This window comes from Ornithorhynchus anatinus, chromosome 19 (assembly GCF_004115215.2).
Source record: "Ornithorhynchus anatinus isolate Pmale09 chromosome 19, mOrnAna1.pri.v4, whole genome shotgun sequence".
Taxonomy (NCBI): domain Eukaryota; kingdom Metazoa; phylum Chordata; class Mammalia; order Monotremata; family Ornithorhynchidae; genus Ornithorhynchus; species Ornithorhynchus anatinus.
The window spans coordinates 4,747,836-4,765,629 of NC_041746.1; the positions used below are offsets into that span (position 1 = coordinate 4,747,836).

General features: G+C 39.9%; 1 protein-coding gene across 4 annotated transcripts in view; it reads left to right on the plus strand.

Annotated features, from left to right (window-relative positions):
• The window catches only part of CNST (consortin, connexin sorting protein), a 48,730-nt gene that overhangs the window by 10,615 nt on the left and 20,321 nt on the right, over positions 1 to 17,794 (plus strand). For 2 of the 4 annotated variants that reach the window (XM_029047047.2, XM_029047051.2), the window contains exons 3-4: positions 7,657 to 7,711; positions 12,863 to 13,295. In XM_029047047.2, the coding sequence (XP_028902880.1) occupies positions 12,914 to 13,295 (382 nt within the window). In that variant the 5' untranslated portion in view covers positions 7,657 to 7,711; positions 12,863 to 12,913. Of the gene's footprint in view, positions 1 to 7,656; positions 7,712 to 7,732; positions 7,839 to 12,862; positions 13,296 to 17,794 lie in introns of those variants that run through there. The other 2 variants (XM_029047050.2, XM_029047049.2) reach the window with 2 other exon arrangements.

Here is a 17,794-nt window from a genome sequence, read left to right on the forward strand (position 1 = left end):
GTGCCTGCTATTTGCGGAACACTAAACAATAATAATAATAATAATAATGTTGGTATTTGTTAAGCGCTTACTATGTGCCGAGCACTGTTCTAAGCGCTGGGGTAGACATAGGGGAATCAGGTTGTCCCACGTGGGGCTCACAGTCTTAATCCCCATTTGACAGATGAGGGAACTGAGGCACAGAGAAGTGAAGTGACTTGCCCACAGTCACACAGCCGACAAGTGGCAGAGCTGGGATTCGAACTCATGAGCCCTGACTCCAAAGCCCGTGCTCTTTCCACTGAGCCACGCTGCTTCTCAAACGCTAAACAAAGCGCTGGGAAGTTGTATGATCCTTGTGGGAAGGAATCATATCTTCAAAACTCTATTTTGCTCTCCCAAGAGTTAGTATACTGTCATGCACAAAGGAAACAATCAACAAAGACGCCTAGTGGATAGAGCACGGACCTGGGTTCTGATCCTGGCTCCACTGTGTGTCTGTTGTGTGACCTTGGGTGAGTCACTTAACTTCTTTGTGCCTCAGTTTCCTAATCTGTAAAATGGGGATTAGGACTGTGAGCCCAGGTGGGACATGGACTCTGTCGAACCTAATTAGTTTGTGTCTACCCTAGCACTAAGTATAATGCCCAGAACATAGTGCTTAATAGATGCAATCAATCCATCAATCAAACAATAAAATGGCACTGATTGATAAGTACATGGATAAGTACAGGCATTTTGATGCAAGTTGAATTTTTGTGGTAATCTTAAATCCTTATTTATTTTTCTTTTTGTTCATATGAGCAACATTCAATTTTAGTTGTGAGAGCATATGAATGAGTATTAGAGCTGGATTATTCATTTATTTCACTGTTAAGAGTTAAAATCTTGGTGTGACTTCTAGGTTGAGATCATTAACTGGGCTTTAAGTAGCCAAAATATAGCAGATTGGCAAACAAGGATTTCAGGGATCCTTGGAAACCTGGCTAAGGGCAAGGCAAGCATCAGCATGGAAACAATATGAGTTCGTGCTTTAACAGGTTTCTACTCTTGAAAACACAGAAATGAATTTGTTTCCCCCAGAAATTGAATCACTCATTTCTTACTTGTTGCAACTTTTTAAAGTCCACAGTCCTGTAAACGTGGTTAAAGTCAGTGAGAATAAAAAAGGTAAACATAGAAAACCATTTAACCTAAAAAAAATGCTTTTGTTGAAGAGATGGCATCCATAGGGAGTTGAAGTATGGCCAAGTGGACAGAGCACAAGGCCTGGGAGCCAGAGGATCTGGGTTCTAATCACGACTCTGCCACTTGCCTGCTGTGTGAGCTCAGATAAAGGCACTTAACTTCTGGGCCTCAGTTTCCTCTTCTGTAAAATGGATATCCATACCTGTTCCCCCACCTACTTAGACTGTGAATCCCATGTGGGAAAGGCATTGTGTCTCACCTGATTAACTTGTGTCTACCCCTAGTGCTTACAACGGTGTTTGGCATATAGTAAACACTTAATAAATACCATAATAATAAAGTACAGCATTTAGTTCAGCAGAGTTGCACCTCAATACAACTTGGTGGCCTCTACTAGTATTCCTGAGACACAACCTGGAGCTTAACTCTGATACAACAGGTATGCCCATCTAAATCTCCTAAGGACCATCCACCACCTCTCATGAAAACGAACAATTTATCTGCCATCTAACTCTCCCCTTTGAAAACTCTATGCTTCTCAATAACTGCTGCTATACAAATATGAGACAGAAATTTTGTTAATGAAATTTAGAATGCTATAAAACCCATTTAAACCAGACAACCTAGACATACTGTGCTAAAATGGTAATAGAATCCCATAGTCTCTAAAAGCAGATAGAGCTTTCTCTCAAAAGCATACCCTATAAGGCATGTATTTGCTGCTTTGCCTCAAAAGTAATGATTTTTCAAAAATGCTGTGAAGTCAGACTATTTAACCTCAGAGGCTTTTTTCTGAAACCTTTCAAAGCATGAATTGCTTCTATTTTCTCTTTTGTTTCATTCGGAGACTTGTAATTTTCTGTCCCTGGTTGGGTTTTTTGGTGAAAAGTACTAGTTCTCCAATCCCAGGGGAGATCCATGCATTTCCACGTATTTCCATTTGTATTTCTATGCAGTCTGCTGTGCCAGAGAAGCATTTTCCGTAGGAAAAACTTCAAATGTTCAGCAGACGAACCTTAGTAGTAACATCCCCAAATTCTGAGAAAATCAACGCCTAGGCCTGAGGGGTTTTTTTGTCCTTTCTTCCAATTCAATGCGGGAACAATCATTAAATAAAGGATTTGAAATCTCAGAAAATTAGAAGTTATGCTTAACTGATCCTCAAGGACATGCCAGGACTGGTAAGTACAAAAGTGAAATGTTTATACTAAATTTAGGCATAGCAAAACAAACTGGCTTGCAGGGCAAGGGGGGGCCTAACTGGTAATGTTAATCCTTTACTAAATCTAGGCTGAGCAATACAAATTCATCAATTTATCTGCCATCTATCAGCGGAAATTAAAGGGACAAACATGAGCCAATGTTTGTAGTCAAATAAAATCAGCTTTTATGATTTGAATTGGAGGGTAATAATAATTGTGGTATTTGTTGTGCTTAGTATGTGACAAGCACTGTTCTAAGCACTGGGATAGATACAAGGTAATCAGGTTGAACCCAGTCCCTGCCCCACATGGACCTCACCGTCTTAATCCCCATTTCACAAATGAGGTAACTGAGGCACAGAGACGTTAAGTGACTTGCCCAAGGTCATAAGGGCTTTAGAAAGAAAGTGTATATATGAAACACCAGCCCAAGTTTTGTTGTTTTTCTTGAATTGGTGGTATTTCTCAGCTTTAAAGTGATTTCTTGCAGCCCTCTTGAGTATAAACTTCCCTAAAAATGTGAACTGTTCATTTTCTTCAGTGAGCTGTTTTAACACATTTTAGCAGGGAAAAGAGCCCTTTTCCATGAGTTACCACTGTGCCCTAAGTATGTTTTTACAAAGTGCTATCTCTCATGATTGAAGGTGACTCTGCTGGTGAGATTCCATCTAAATGTGTGTGTCATTGAGAGGCAGTCCCTTCACCATGGTGCCCATGAAAATATATAACATGTTTTTAGCACTTTCCCCATCCAGGGTGAATAATGCATTCCAGAGTCTGCTCAGAGGCCAAAGGGTTTGTCTAAAAACCCTGCTAAATCTCTCATATCCAGAAACCAGGATGAGGCTGCTTATCAATCAATCACTGGTGTTTGTTATAGTTGTATGGTACCTGTTAAGCAGTTGTTATGTGCCAAGCACTGTTCTGAGCTCTTATTGAGTGCTTTTTGCCAAGTACTGTATTGGGTTTACAGTGCAGTAGAGTTGGGGTAGATGTGATCCACTCCCCTCAAGGAGTTTACAGTTTATATTGCATTGGACTTTAGAGTTGGAGGGAAAGAGATGGTTTATCCTGCAATCTGCATGTGCTCAATTTATTTTTGGACTAGTAGTGATCAGGTTGCTATGAGTTAATGACTCCCATGCCTGGTCTAATGTGAGATGGGGTACATATTAAGAGACAGCTGGGAAGGTTAGTTGGGTATAGTTTCTGTAAGCCTTGAAACAGAATATATGTGTGACAGAAACTGCTGTGTTCTCATCCATTTCATAAGCCACTGTGGAATAAGGCTTCCAGGCTGGTTTTAGTAATCCCAGCTCTTCTATTTTTCTGCTGGTAATCTTGGGCAAGTCACTTAACTTCTCTGCATTTCAGTTACCCTGAATATAAAATGGGGATTCAATTCTCCTGCCTTCAGCTTAGACTGCGAGGCCCATGTGGGACAGTGACTGTGTCCAGCTTGATTACCTTATGTTAACCATTCATTCATTCAATCATAGTTACTGAGTGCTTACTGTGTGTAGAGCACTTTACTAAGCACTTGGGAGAGTACAATACAGCAAACACATATTCCTTGCTCACAACAATCTTACAGTCTTGAGATGAGCTAACAGTATAGAGTAAGCTTAGTACAGTGCCTTGCACATAGTAAGTGCTTAACAAATACCATATTAAAAAAAGGAAGAATTGAGGGGAGGATCTTTCATTCCTTACAAAGCAAGCAACCAAACAAAAAAAGCCAACCTGCACAGGAAAGCAAATCAGCAGTATCCCAGGTAGCTCTCTAAGGCTTTGCATCCCTGCAGACAGAACCAGCACTCAATAAATACAGCATGGTAGGCAGAGGGGCAGTAATGCTAAATATTCTATATTTAAGTTACTGAATATTAGGGAGACATTTCACTTTTCCATTACCATCCCTCCTTCCCTTGATCCTAGGGCCTTAGTGTCTGTCTGTGTGTCTGTCTGTCTCTCTCTCTCACACACACACCCACTCTCACTCACTGTTTAGCTTACTTTTGAATTTGGGGTTGATGAAAGTTAGCATTCTACCATCTTCTTATTTCACTTAACCCACCTCTGCTGCTTATATTCTATCTCTGTGCCAACAGTAGAGGTTTAAAACAACACTGCGATCCCCTATTTGAATTTTCCCTGGAACTCTTTCCATTATTTAAAGGTTGCATGCATTTTCTATGAAGTTCAGGAAACAGTTGTACTTTTAATTAAAAATTATTTTTTATAGATTGGGTTATATGTATGTCATTTATTTATGGTTCACCAGTGATTATGGTATGGTGAAATTCTACTGTAGTGGAAGACTTCAAATATTGCATTTACATTCAGAGAGAATCATCTTGGTTCTTGAAATGGCAGTGGCCAAAAAAGCAAATTCAGGCATGTTTGTTTGAAGACTTGAAACCAGAATGTGATTTGACTCCACCTCCATCCCCTGCCCTTTCCACCCACACTTCAAATAAGAAGGGAAATGACTCTTTCAACTTCGATCAGTGTAAGTTATCATTGTAAGAGTTCAGTGCACATAAGAAGCAGCTTGAATCTGTCCTGTCTTTTTCTTTATGCAACTCTACCAGTGGGGGAAAAATGTTTCATGATGTGTCATTCTGACAACTGACAATTGAAAAATGGAATCCATTTTGTCCATAACCATTCTTTTTTGTGGTATACCCACCACGTCACTTGCTTTTTTCAGTGATATTTGTTATGTGCCTACTAAGCCCCAAGCACTGTACAAAGTTCTGGGATAGATGCAGAATAATGAGATCGGGACACAGTCCCTGTCCTTCATCAAGCTCACAGTCTAAGGAGGAGGGAGACCGGGTATTGAATCCTCATTTTACAGATGAGGAAACTGAAGCACCGAGGAAGTGAAGTGACTGGCCCATGGTCACACAGCAAGAAAGTGGCAAAGCTAGAATTGGAACTCAGGTTCTGTGATTCCCAAGCCTGTGCACTTTCTGCTAGGCCATGCTGCTTCTCAAAACCAGGAACAACAGAAATTAAGTAATCGCTTTTAAAATGTCCTCTCTTCTGTTGTTTCCTATTATTTAGCTTTGTGGTGCCTTGCCAAATGAGTTTTAGCCAACAAGTTGCTATCACATATTGGAATGAAAGGGACAGAATTACTGTGTTATAGTGTTATTCAGAACTTTTTCCACATAAATGTTTGTCGGACACTGTGTGCTATTTTAAATCTGAGGTTTGGATTTACGGCTGGGTTTTGTGGTGATAGAAGTACATGTTCACTTAAACTTGACTTGGAGCTGCCTTTTAGTGGGAAGATATTTGATGGCAGTTCTGCCTCACCTGAGGGTAAACCCTAATTCCAGAATGACTGTGGTTAGAATTTAAGGAGGGGGAGAATTTGGGGAGTTTATGGCACTTGAGTTTGATTAAAACTTTCTTTAATCCCTGTTGATTTATAATAATAATAATGATATTGGTATTTGTTAAGCACTTACTATGTGCAGAGCACTGTTCTAAGTGCTGGGGCAGATACAGGGTAATCAGGTTGTTCCACATGAGGCTCACAGTTAATCCCCATTTTACAGATGAGGTAACTGAGGCACAGAGAAGTTAAGTGTCTTGCCCACAGTCCCACAGCTGACAAGTGGCAGAGGTGGGATTCGAACCCATGACCTCTGACTCCCAAGCCCTGGCTCTTTCCACTGAGCCATGCTGCTTCTCTAGGAGATCGTTTGTCAATTACTGAGCTTTGCACTAGGGTAAGCAAGTTTCCATGCGAACTAGATCAGGTGAGCAGACTAGAGCTTCCTGGTCTACATCAATGTCTGTCTCCCCCTCTAGATTGTGAGCTCACTGTAGGCAGGGAACACGTCTGACAACTCTGTTGTAGTGTACTCTCCTAAGTGCTTAGTACTGGGCTGTGCACATAATAAGCACTCAATAAATATCATTGATTGATTGGTCCTCAGGATGAATGTGGGGTGCCATATTAATGAAAGCAGCTGTACTTTCACCCAGGGCAGGCCTCTCACCTCTGTTCAGATGTTCTCAGCAACCCAGTTGTGACAGCCCCCAGACCTGGACCCTTGCTCCCGATGAAGGAAAATTTCTAGTAGGTGGTGGAGACATGCAGCTGTAAGCCTTGAACAGATGTTTTGTAGTAGCTGAATTTTTAACACCATAAGGATAGCGTATAACCCTTTGCTTTCACAGACAACATAGATTCAAGCTAGTGGTTTTAACAAAATTCAAGCCAAAGTCGTCCCCCCGGCTCATCCGCCAGTGAAACACACTGTAGATATTCACTTCCCCAGTGTTGCCAGGAATATTTTTAGTTTCGGCATAAAAATAGGAAACAGCACTATCAAATGAATTCTCTTGAATACAGAGGATAACAAAAAACATGCTTTCCCTGCAACAAGCAAAGCAGTTTCCTTATTAGTTTGTTTTGAGATCCCTTGCTTAGCAGCTGTCTTAGCCAACTTTGTATTACATCTTCCAATCTGATCTGAAGATGAAATATTTTTTGGGAAGAGGAGTTAGAGTGCTTTAGATAGTTGGTTGTGATACTGAAGTTCATTAAAAATTTCCTGATGCCTTTTTTATCTGTATCTCTGTGGAGCAGAATTTTCCAAGCATTGGAACTTAAAGAGATGTTTTGGAAATGACAAAAGTTTACCTACTTATTCAGAGAATCTAAAGTCTAGTTAATTTAGTCTGGTTTAACCATAACATTTCATGGGCACAGGATTTAGGAGGAGTATAGTATTCATTTGATTTAAAATGTTGAGATCACACATAATTTAGCTTTGCAATTTGGCAGGAATCATTGTGTTTGTCTTATAAATTTTAATGGAGATAGAAAAAGAAAAGATATACAGACATTGAGGTTTTTTAGACATGTTTAGTTTAAAATATTTTTAATATGGCTCAGTACTGAGAAGCAGATTTTTATCTTATAGAAATGTGTCTGTTCCCTATCATTTGATTCTAGAGTCAGGTCTGAAACACTAAAACCTCTAAAAGCTACCAAAAACAAAATGACAAATCAAAAAAATGTGAATTACTCTTTTTCATTTGTGTTTCATATAACTTTAACTATTATTGCATTTAAATTGGCACTGTAGTCTTTTTTTAGCATGCTTATAGCTAATCGTATTTATTAAACTATTGAATTCAGAAAAGTTTCAACCTTTCAATATCTAAAACACATAAGATCAATTGGCTTCAAGATGATTATTTCAAATAATCCTATGTTCTATGGAGAGATATAATTCTAGGCTTTTTTCTAACTTTTCAGTCAGTCCATTGAGAGAACCCAATGCCAGAAGAAGTTAATCAGCCAAAATCTGAAGGTACTTTTGTTTTTTGATGTAAAAGACCTTTAAAAGAAGAAATTTCTTTGGCAGTGCATTGACCAGAACATTTATAACTTCAGCAAAGATATAGAAGTATTCACATCCTCTTCTCCATCATGCTATGGTCTGTATGGCATTTATTTTCCTGACTGTCTTGTTTCAGTGGTGAATAAAGGAAAAATATTTGCAGTTAGTGTACTCAACTTCCCATTTCTCTCCTTTCCAAGATTCAGAGACAATAAATAAAATATGTCTTTCTCAGAGGGGAGAGAACACATTCCTAGAGAAAATGCCAGGAAGAAACTCTATTAGTGTGCTAGCTAGATATCTGAATAAAAAAAGGATAGATTGATATGGGCAGGGAATGTGTCTGCTCACTCTGTTGCACTGTACTCTCCCAAGTGCTTAGAACAGTGCACTGCACATAGGAGGTGCTCATTGCTGATAGTATAAAATCATTACTTGATAATCATGTTTTCTTTTGCCATTTATGCTACAAAGTCAATTCTGAATTTGCAAACTTAGTGAAATGTACAAGATATTAAGGAAATTAGAAGCAAAATAATCCAAGAGTGGAAATAGCATTGTAATATACAGTGATAACAGGGACCCTTATTGATTGTGTTGCTGGAAGTTTGTCATTAAGCAAAAGATGGTCCTAAACTGGGTGACTTCACTGCCTTTTATCTAGCTGGTAGAGGATTCATAAAATTTAAAAGAACAAAAGTGTTTCTCTGAGCATGCTTTAACATAGTTATAGGCAACAAAATTTTAAAAGATTTATAGCCTTGACCCTAAACCCCTTTAAATATCGTAAAGGCTCAGTTCATGGGCCTAGGTCAAAAAGGAGAGTGAGTACAGTGAAAGTTAATTCCTCTTGACTTTAAGGGAAATAATCTGATGTGATACGCTCCTTTCCCTTTCAGTCTACCCTTTAGCTTTAGCTTTGCAGCCTACAAGAGATTCAGTTGCCCTATGTATGCCCAATGAGGTCATGCCATCACCCGTCACACATTCACCCAATCCAGAGTCGGGGCTCACAATAATATCATATAGTACGATCCCAAACACAATACTCAAATACTATGACTACCAGTTCCCAGTTCCAGGCAGGGCTGGAAAATTTCCCCGGTGTCATTCCTGAACAATTGTACTAGAAGAAGGGAACAGATGAGAACACATAGACCTTTGGTTTTCAAGTACTACTTAAATCCAAGTAACTGCCCCCAGGAAGTGCACCATCTTTCAGTCTCTTGAAATTGTAAGGCTTCTTTCCAGGACCACTCCACATATGGCTTCTTCCTCTAGACTCTTAGCTCATGTGGGCAGGGAATGTATCTGTTATATTGTTGTGTTGTACTCTCCCAAGTGCTTGGAACAGCCCAAATCAGCACTCAGGTAAATATGATTGATTGATTAGTCCCCTGAAAAGACATCCATTAAAGTAGTATTTTTTTTTAAATTGGGGACACATTATTAAAAACTTGCTTTTGCTAATGAGAAGCCTTGTGACGGAGTGGATAAAGCACGGCCCAAGGAATCAGAAGGACGTGGGTTCTGAACTTGCCTGCTGTGTGACCCTGAGAAGTCACTGAACATCTCTGTACCTCAGTTACCTCATCTGTAAAATGGGGGATTAAAACTGTGAGCCCCATGTGTAACATGGACTATGCCCAACCCGATTAGCTTGACTCTACCCAGCACTTAGTAGAGTGCCTAGCACATAGTAATCATTAAACAAACACCACAAAGCAAAGATTTAAGTTCTGTTGATGCTATGTTATAGTGTTTGAGAGTAGAATGAACATATTTGGAATAAAATTTAGCCACAAGGTTCTGAAAATTTGTCTAGAACCAAATACAACTCCCAAAAAAGGCAAAGCCTGCAGCTAAAATGAATACAGTAGGAATATAGTCTCCACCCAGGGGTTCTTAAAAGAAGGGTTACTGACCTGCTTGTTTAGTTAGGGTGTAGCAAAATACACTACATCTAGTCTACTCCAAACCACTGTGTCTTGGAAAAGAGCAGTAAATGCAAAGCTGCTAATTTCTGACCTGGTCCCTGGTTCCCATGCTTGTACCTTATGTTGGCATTTGGGAGAGATTCAGGTATTCAGGAAGCACAAAATATGACCCTTGCTTCTCTCCATAATAAAACATTTCACTCCTGCATTAAATTCCCCCTGGGTATATGTGTTTTGTCAAGCAAACAGAAAGGGTGGCTCTTGCCCTTGGAGAGACAAGAAACTAAAGACATGAACAAATAAAACCTAGGTCTCTTTTTTTCTAACTTGTTCTCTCTGTACACCACACATCTATATAGATGGCTCTGGCTTACTTCACGGAGTTGCTTGAAAGCTGTGAGTATCAAAATCACACAGCATGCACTGCAGGTCAAATTGGGGGGTGTCCCCATGGTAAGAAAGGACCCAGAGGCCACTTCTTGAGAAGCAGATTGGCTTAGTGGATAGAGCAGAGCTTGGGAGGGAGAAGGACCTGGGTTCTAATGCTGGCTCTACCACTTGTCTACTATGTGGCCTTGGGCAAGTCACTTGACTTTTCTGTGCCTCAGTTCCCTCATCTGTAAAATGGGGGTGAAGACACTGAGCCCCATGTAGGACATGGACTGTGTTCAACCTGATTACTCACATCTACCCCGCTGCCTAGAACAGTTCCTGGCACATAGTAAGCGCTTAACAAATACCATTAAAAAAACCCACAAAACTTTCTTTCCCACCCAGGATTTTTTATTTTAAATGTGAAATGGGGATTCAATCAGTATCTGTTCTTCCTCCTACTTAAACAGTGAGTCCCACTGGGACTGGGACTGTGTCCAACCAGATTAACTTGCATTTACCCCAGCGCATAGAACCGTGCTTGATATATCGTAAAATATCATAAAAAAACACACACACAGTGTTAAAGTGACTGGCCCTGAGGGAGCTATGGTAACAGATTGGAAGCATTTGCAACTGCTAGTCCCTAATAGGGCATATAGGTATCCTATGTATATGGGATCATCTCTTATTTCATTACCTAGTCCCATTTATCCAGAAGTTTTGTCAGAAGAGGAAATGAAGTGACACAAGCCTTGGTCTGCAGATAGTATTCCTTATTCTCTGAAATCTGGCAATCCCGTCAGTGAAAACCATTGATTCTGGAGTCAGTTGGAGCTGAGAGCACTTTTAAAGCAAAGCATTTGGGCTTTCAGCTGCAAAAACATTTGCAAAAGTGTGTGATGCATTTGAAATAGAATACTAAGTTCACAGAACAGCTGCAGGATTCATCCCTGCAGTAGAACAAATTTAACATGGCAGCTGAGAATTTTTCAATTCTTGCAGGGGCTGGCATTTTGCCCCCTTTGCAAGAGCCTTGTGTGGGTTGAAAATAGCCATCCCAGCCTATGCTCAGTCAGAGCAGAATCCCCCACGATGTGCCATCTGAATTTAACTTAAGGGGCATCAGAAGAGGACCAGGCCTCACTTAGAAGAACTCTTTCCAGTAGACCATGGAGGCCACTGCCATTGTGGGAACTCTCTGCCCATGTGCACTAGTGCTCTAGTTGTTAATTGTTGGTTTCCCCCATCCAAACTAGCTTGGAATGGAGGGAGAGAGGCAGGGGCAGTGGATTGAGTATGAGCTGACTGTATCCCATTCAGATTTAGGTGGGATGAGCAGTCCTGTCTTTGGGACAGAAGTAATAGGTCCTAGTGGAAAAAGCATGGGCCACAGAGTTGGAGGACCTAGGTTCTAGTCCTGGCTCTGCCCCTGTTTACTGTATGACCTTGGGCAAGTCACTTGACTTCTCAGTGTTTGTTTCTTCATCTGTAAAATGGGGATTCTGGCTCTGAGCCCTTATGTGGGACAGTGACTGTGTCCAATCCAATTACCTTGTGTCTACCCGAGCACTTAGTTTGGAGTCTGGCATGTAGTAAGCACTTAACAAATACCACAGTTATTATTATTAATTACTAGTTGGACAAAAGACTCATGGACTATCCCCAGGTGGTGAACACTAACATATAATCACATAAAGGCACGTAAAACATCATTTATAGTTTGTGACTTCATAGATACAACCCTGAGTAGGTAGTACACATGGATTTGAAACAGAATCAGCTTGAGAAGAAACTTTTGCTAAATCACAGGACTTTTGCCTTACCAAATTAGGTGAAATGATTGTAGAATAGATCAGTGTTTTTAGTCTTTAAAACTTCAGACTTATTAATGAGATTGTAGGTCATTTGTTGAGAAGACTGAATCTGACCAGATTTAGCTGTGAATGAAAAATGTATTTGGCAGGCAGAGCTTCCAGTCTTAAAATAAAAAAGTAGCTGTAAAGTATGAAACTCACATAGTATAATAGAAGTTTGTAATTAATATTCAAATGTCTACATTTGTCAAGTGTTCTGAGGAATTTCGGCATTCTTACAGTTCCTTTTTCCATCTTAAAAATTGATAATTGTTTTTTAAGGTCTTTTTAGTGACATTTCAGTATTGAAAACAACGGTAAAATAGGTATAGGCTGTTTGAAAGGAGTGAGTTCTGTTTTTATTGTTGGAAAAGGTAACACGATCTACACTATAACAGCAGCAACCTAGGAAAGAGTAGATTAGACTTTTTGCTAGTCCACTACTGACCTTCTTTTTCTCTGATTTCTAAAATTGAGGTAAATTCAACATTTCCAGGGAAGAATACCAAAATAATATTGTACTACTAAACATCTGAGAACATTTTAGTTTATATTTCTTTGTCAAGGCAAGATCATTTTGCTTGGATTGTTTTTGGAGAAGAGAGAGAAGGGAGCACAGTGAGCGGTCATGTAACTGTGGAAATGGAGGGCAAAGCAATTTTTAATCCCCAAATCCCCTTTAATCAAGTTGTTTCTCCTTCCCCACCATTTTCCTATGGCGGATACAATTAACATAATTGATTTGGGTTTAATCCCCTTCATTTTCCCTCCCTAACTTTGGGAGAGGGGTCAGGGAACTTTATATTGGCAAAAGGGGAGGTGTTTGAGGGAGGAAGAGAGGGGAAAAAAGTCCTGATGGTAATCAGAATTTGAATAATCTGGAGTTTAGGATTCAAGGAAATGTTTTCTTTTATAAAATGAGATTGTGTTTCTTTTTTCCTTTGTTGTCTTTTTAGACCTGAGGACCTTTTTTATAAAAGTGTAACAGTTCTACAAGGGATGCTCTAATGGATGACACAAAAAGTCCTACAGGTGACCTGCAGATAACAGCCCAAGATGCATGTCATTCTGGTGACAACGTGGAAAGTCCAAGAACCCATTTGCCTTCTGCTTCTGACGAAAATGAAAACCAACTTGCAAGTGATGGGCATGAGGCTCTGACTGGCAGTGACAGTTCAGTGGCAAACCATGAAAGCCTGGAGCAGGACAATCTCAATAATAACGAGAGCTGCACCAAGGCCACTGGAGCATTAAACTGTGAAGCAGCTGCAAGTGACAACAACCCTGAAAGGGTCCACTCAGACAAAAAGACATTCCCAGGAAAGGCGAGACAAACTTCTGGGAAAGAAAGTTCCAGAAGCAAAAGGGGCTCTACCAGGAAGTCCTCAGGTATTCTGTAAACATATTAAAATTACATTATCGGGGGGTTTTATTCAGTGAAGAAATTTGGGGTATACTACCAATTAGTTTGACGGACTTTAAAAAGTAATTTTCTTCTCTTTTGAGCCATATCTAATTTCCTTCTTTACTCAGATGATGCTCTTTTTCATATTTTAGATGCTTAAATGCAAGGAAGAAATCTGAGGTTTAGGGGCTATAAAGCATTATCTTCTCATTCTGCATGAGACAGCGCAAAAGGGGATATCTGTGAGGAAACTGCTTGGCAATACCTAAGGCGAAGAGGGTCAGGCATTTATTTAAGCTTTTTTAATTCTGATCATCTGGATTTTCAGGGACTGAAACCTTGTGGCAAAATCCCCAGTGCAGTCTTAGCTTCAAGATTGTTGTTTCCAATACCCAGCCCTCATTGGCTAAATTCCAGTTTCCATACCAAAGAGTGTGTAATTAGAAGGTGTTGAGTACTTTGCACCCAAGGGACAGTTGATAAGCACAGATGCTAGAAGAGGAGTTTCAGGCCTCTAGAGAAGACTTAAGCTTCTTAAATCTTATATAGGTCAACTTCCTAAAAATGGCTGAGATTTGAAGGGCTCGGTTTGTTTTTATGCCTGTACTTCCATCTGATTTCCTTTCATTCTCTTTTTGATAAGCTGCTTTATTGCTGAATATTGAAGCATTTTTTGCAAAGCAGCTTTGTGCTGCTCGTGTAATTTGTGCTTCTCAGTTGTCCAGGATAGTTCATTTTTAAAAATATAGCTTTTGCACCTAGTGGGAAGGGCTATATGAATTCCATCTTCTTTGCAAAAGAAAACAAAAGATCACAATAGTGCTCCACAGAGGAAGAAATTAAGAGGGTTGTCTATTTTTAACAAAATTGGTGTGGGGAAAAATTCAGAATTGAAATTTATTAGTCAAAGGGGAAATAAATGAAAGAAGATGAAAAGGAAATATTGATCAGAATTCTACATTTTTTTTACTTCAAAGGGAAGAATTTTATTTTTTAATAATTGTTATCATGGTATCAAGTGCCTACCTGGTACCAAGAACTGTGCTAAGTGTTGGGGTAGGTTCATAATAATCAGATGAAACAAAGTACCTGTCCCACACAGGGCTCACACTCTAAAGGAGGAAGGGCAAGTACTTCATCACTCGTTTACAGATGAGGAATCTGAAGCACAGAGATATTACGTGACTTCCTCAAGGTCACACAGCAGGCAAGTGGAGGAGTTGCCGACTTGTTCATCCCAAGCGCTTAGTACAGTGCTCTGCATATAGTAAGCGCTCAATAAATACTATTGAATGAATGAGTCAGGACTAGAGCCTGGGGTTTCCTAACTTCTAGTCCTGAGTTATTTCCACTAGACCATGCTGCCTATTTAGTCATCTGAAATTCCTTCCTAGAGGAACATGGGCCTGGAAGTCAGAGGACCTGGGATCTAATCCCAGCTCTGCCAATTGCTTGCTGTGTGACCTTGGACAAGTACTTTTTTGTGCCTCAGTTTCCTCAACTGTAAAATGGGGATTAAATCCTACTCCCTCCTACTTAGACTCTGAGCCCCAAAGGGGGACAGAGAGTATGTCCAACCTGATTAACTTGTATTTACCCCAGTGCTCAGAACACTCCTTAACATATAATAAGTACTTTGCAAATACAATAATAATAATAATGGAAATAGTAATAACAACAGTATTAATAATGAGAACCTAGACTCACCTGAAGAATAAGAGAGAATTTGATTGTTTTGAGATCAGTGAAATTGACCTGCTTATATTGATTTTTTAATGTTCTTTAGTAAACACCTCAGATAAGCCTCTGAAACTAAGAAGCTTAAAAATTAACATAACTAACTACATGCTAAGACAAGCCTTTTGCATGTTTTGATTCTTAAAATAAATGTGTTAATCCACCAAAAATGTCTAATCAGATCATTTTTTACGAGGAACAAGGGCTGCTAAAAAGTGTTTTTCCTCAACATGGGCAGCTGCGTTCCACCTCAGAAAGCTAAGAATTGTATGTAATTCTATCCACCTAACTTGTATAATTTCTGGGATAGGGAAAAGAAGCAACTTGAATCAAATTTCAGGAAACTGTCAAGTGATGAAATATGGGAAGCATCCGATTACATTTGGTAATAAAGGGTTTTGCTGTTAATTGTGATACTTACTTGCTGGGCAGGTCAGTCAGTACTAAAGTTAGTTATTTAATAGATGATCCTAAGAAGATAAAGAGGATGTACATTCCTACCCCCAAACCCTCAGGAAAAACTCTGTAGTATTAGAATACAAATTTCTATTAATTTTCATGAAGGTCTTGAAGAGCTTTTTGAGTTTAGTATATGCTGAAAAACCACAAATTCACCTATGACTGGAACAGTGGTGTTTTGTGGCTTTTTTAATATCACAAAGGTAAGTCAGGAGAACTCTCTGATCTCAGGGATGGCCGGTTAGACCAGAGACAGTTAAATGCAGGACTGGCTGATTGGAGCAGAGAAAGTTAAATGCTAACCTGTAAGCTGGGGTGCAAGTACTTCCTCTGTTTGATTTTATTAAAATTTTAGTTGAATAATTAGGATCCTAACCTTGAAAAAGCTAAACAAAGTAAGTAAACCATTAAAGTGTCATTCCTGTCTCCACTTAAGAAAAAGAGTTGCTTTTTATGGCATTATCCAAGAGAAAAACCTAAATTTTTTTGACTTCTGCAGTCCCCTTTAGACTTTAAGCTATCTGTGGGCAGGGAATGTGTCTGCCAATCCTGTTGTATGTTCCTAAGCTCTTAGTACAGTGCTCTGCACATAGAAAGTGCTCAATAAATACCATTGATGATGATGATGATGAAGCGGTAGCTGTTTAAGAGCATTTCTGCATTAGTGCACATATTAATATATGTAAATTATTTATCAGATAGTGGACATTATATGGGAGAGAAAATGTTTTTAACCTTGTCCTTGTCTGACCCGAACCACTTACCTGCGAGAGCATTTACACAGTAGTCCTTTTTGAGAGAGATTTTGTAAGCCAACTACAATCTACAATCTTGATTCTGTGAAAATTGTCTTATGGTAGTATTCAAGTCAACTTAAGGTCCCTTAAATTCTTATACCAATTTTACTTCCCCCACCATCATAATCAATATAATTTACTGGTTTACCAGCCACTACTGATTTGTTAGCATGCCCCTGTAGACTGTGAGCCTGATGTGGGCAGGGATTGTCTCCCTCCATTGATGTATTGTACTTTCCAAGTGCTTAGTACAGTGTTGTGCACACAGTAAGTGCTCAGTAAATCTGATTGAATGAATGAAGCATCTCAGCTGGACTAGCACGGTCAGACCCTCTAGACTGTAAGCTCCTTCTGGCCAGGGAACATGTCTATCAACTCTATTATATTGTACTTCCCCAAGTACTTATCACAGTGCTCTGCACACAGTAAGCACTCAATAAATACCATTGATTCATTCAGCTCTTGAAAGATAGTTATGCTTGTTCTGGTTGTATTTTTGACCTCCTTAAGGTTCCAAAACAAACAGTGCTTTCTTGGAAAGAGCACTTTTCTAGGAGTCAGAGGACATGGGTTCTAATCCAAGCTCTGCCATGACACCTTGGACAAGACACTTACTTGTCTGTGCCTCAGTCCCCTCAACTATAAAATGGGGATTAAATCTTACTCCCTCCTACTTAGATTGCTAGCCACATGTGGGACATGGACTCTGTCCAATCTGATTATCTTCCATCTACCCCAGCGCTTAGTATAGTTCTTGGCACATAGTAAGTGTTTAATAAATGTTATAATCGTTGTTGTTATCATTATTACTATAATTTTTAGGGAAGTGGTGTACTTGAGAGGTGCCCCAGGGGCCTAGTCTGCATTCCAAGTAATGTGTGCTGGCTCCAAAGAGTCTCCCTTCCCCTCCCCCAGTAGGTGGGCTGATCCCTGACCTTCCTGAGATTTACATCTCCTTGGGAGGAAAAAGTGGTGGCTTTAGAAATCCACACTGAACTGGGAAATTTACCTTCTCCCTCTATGTTGGAAGCGGATTTCTCAAGGCAGATCCCACTGGCTGCTCTGATTCTACACCAGGAGGCCCTAGGAAGCTCCTGAATGTACAACAGTCCAGGTAATCTTAGGCAAGGCCCACTAGTAGCAGTGATTAGCATTTGCACTAGGCTACAGAAAGTGGCAAAGGGCTCGAAGTATTTCTCTGCTTGGAAAAGCTGCAGACTGTGTAAGGAGCCACGCTGAGAGAGGACATGTCAAGCTGCAGATCCTCACAATAAAAATAATAATAATTGTGGTTTTTATTAAGCGCTTATTATGTGCCAGGCACTGTACAAAGCGCTAGGGTGAATCCAAAGAAATTGGGTTGGACATGGTCCCTGTCCCACAGGGGGCTCACAGTCTCAATCCCCATTTTACAGATGCTGTAACTAGGATGTGAAGTGACTTGCCCAATGTCACAGCAGACATCGGTGGAGATGGAATTAGAACCCATG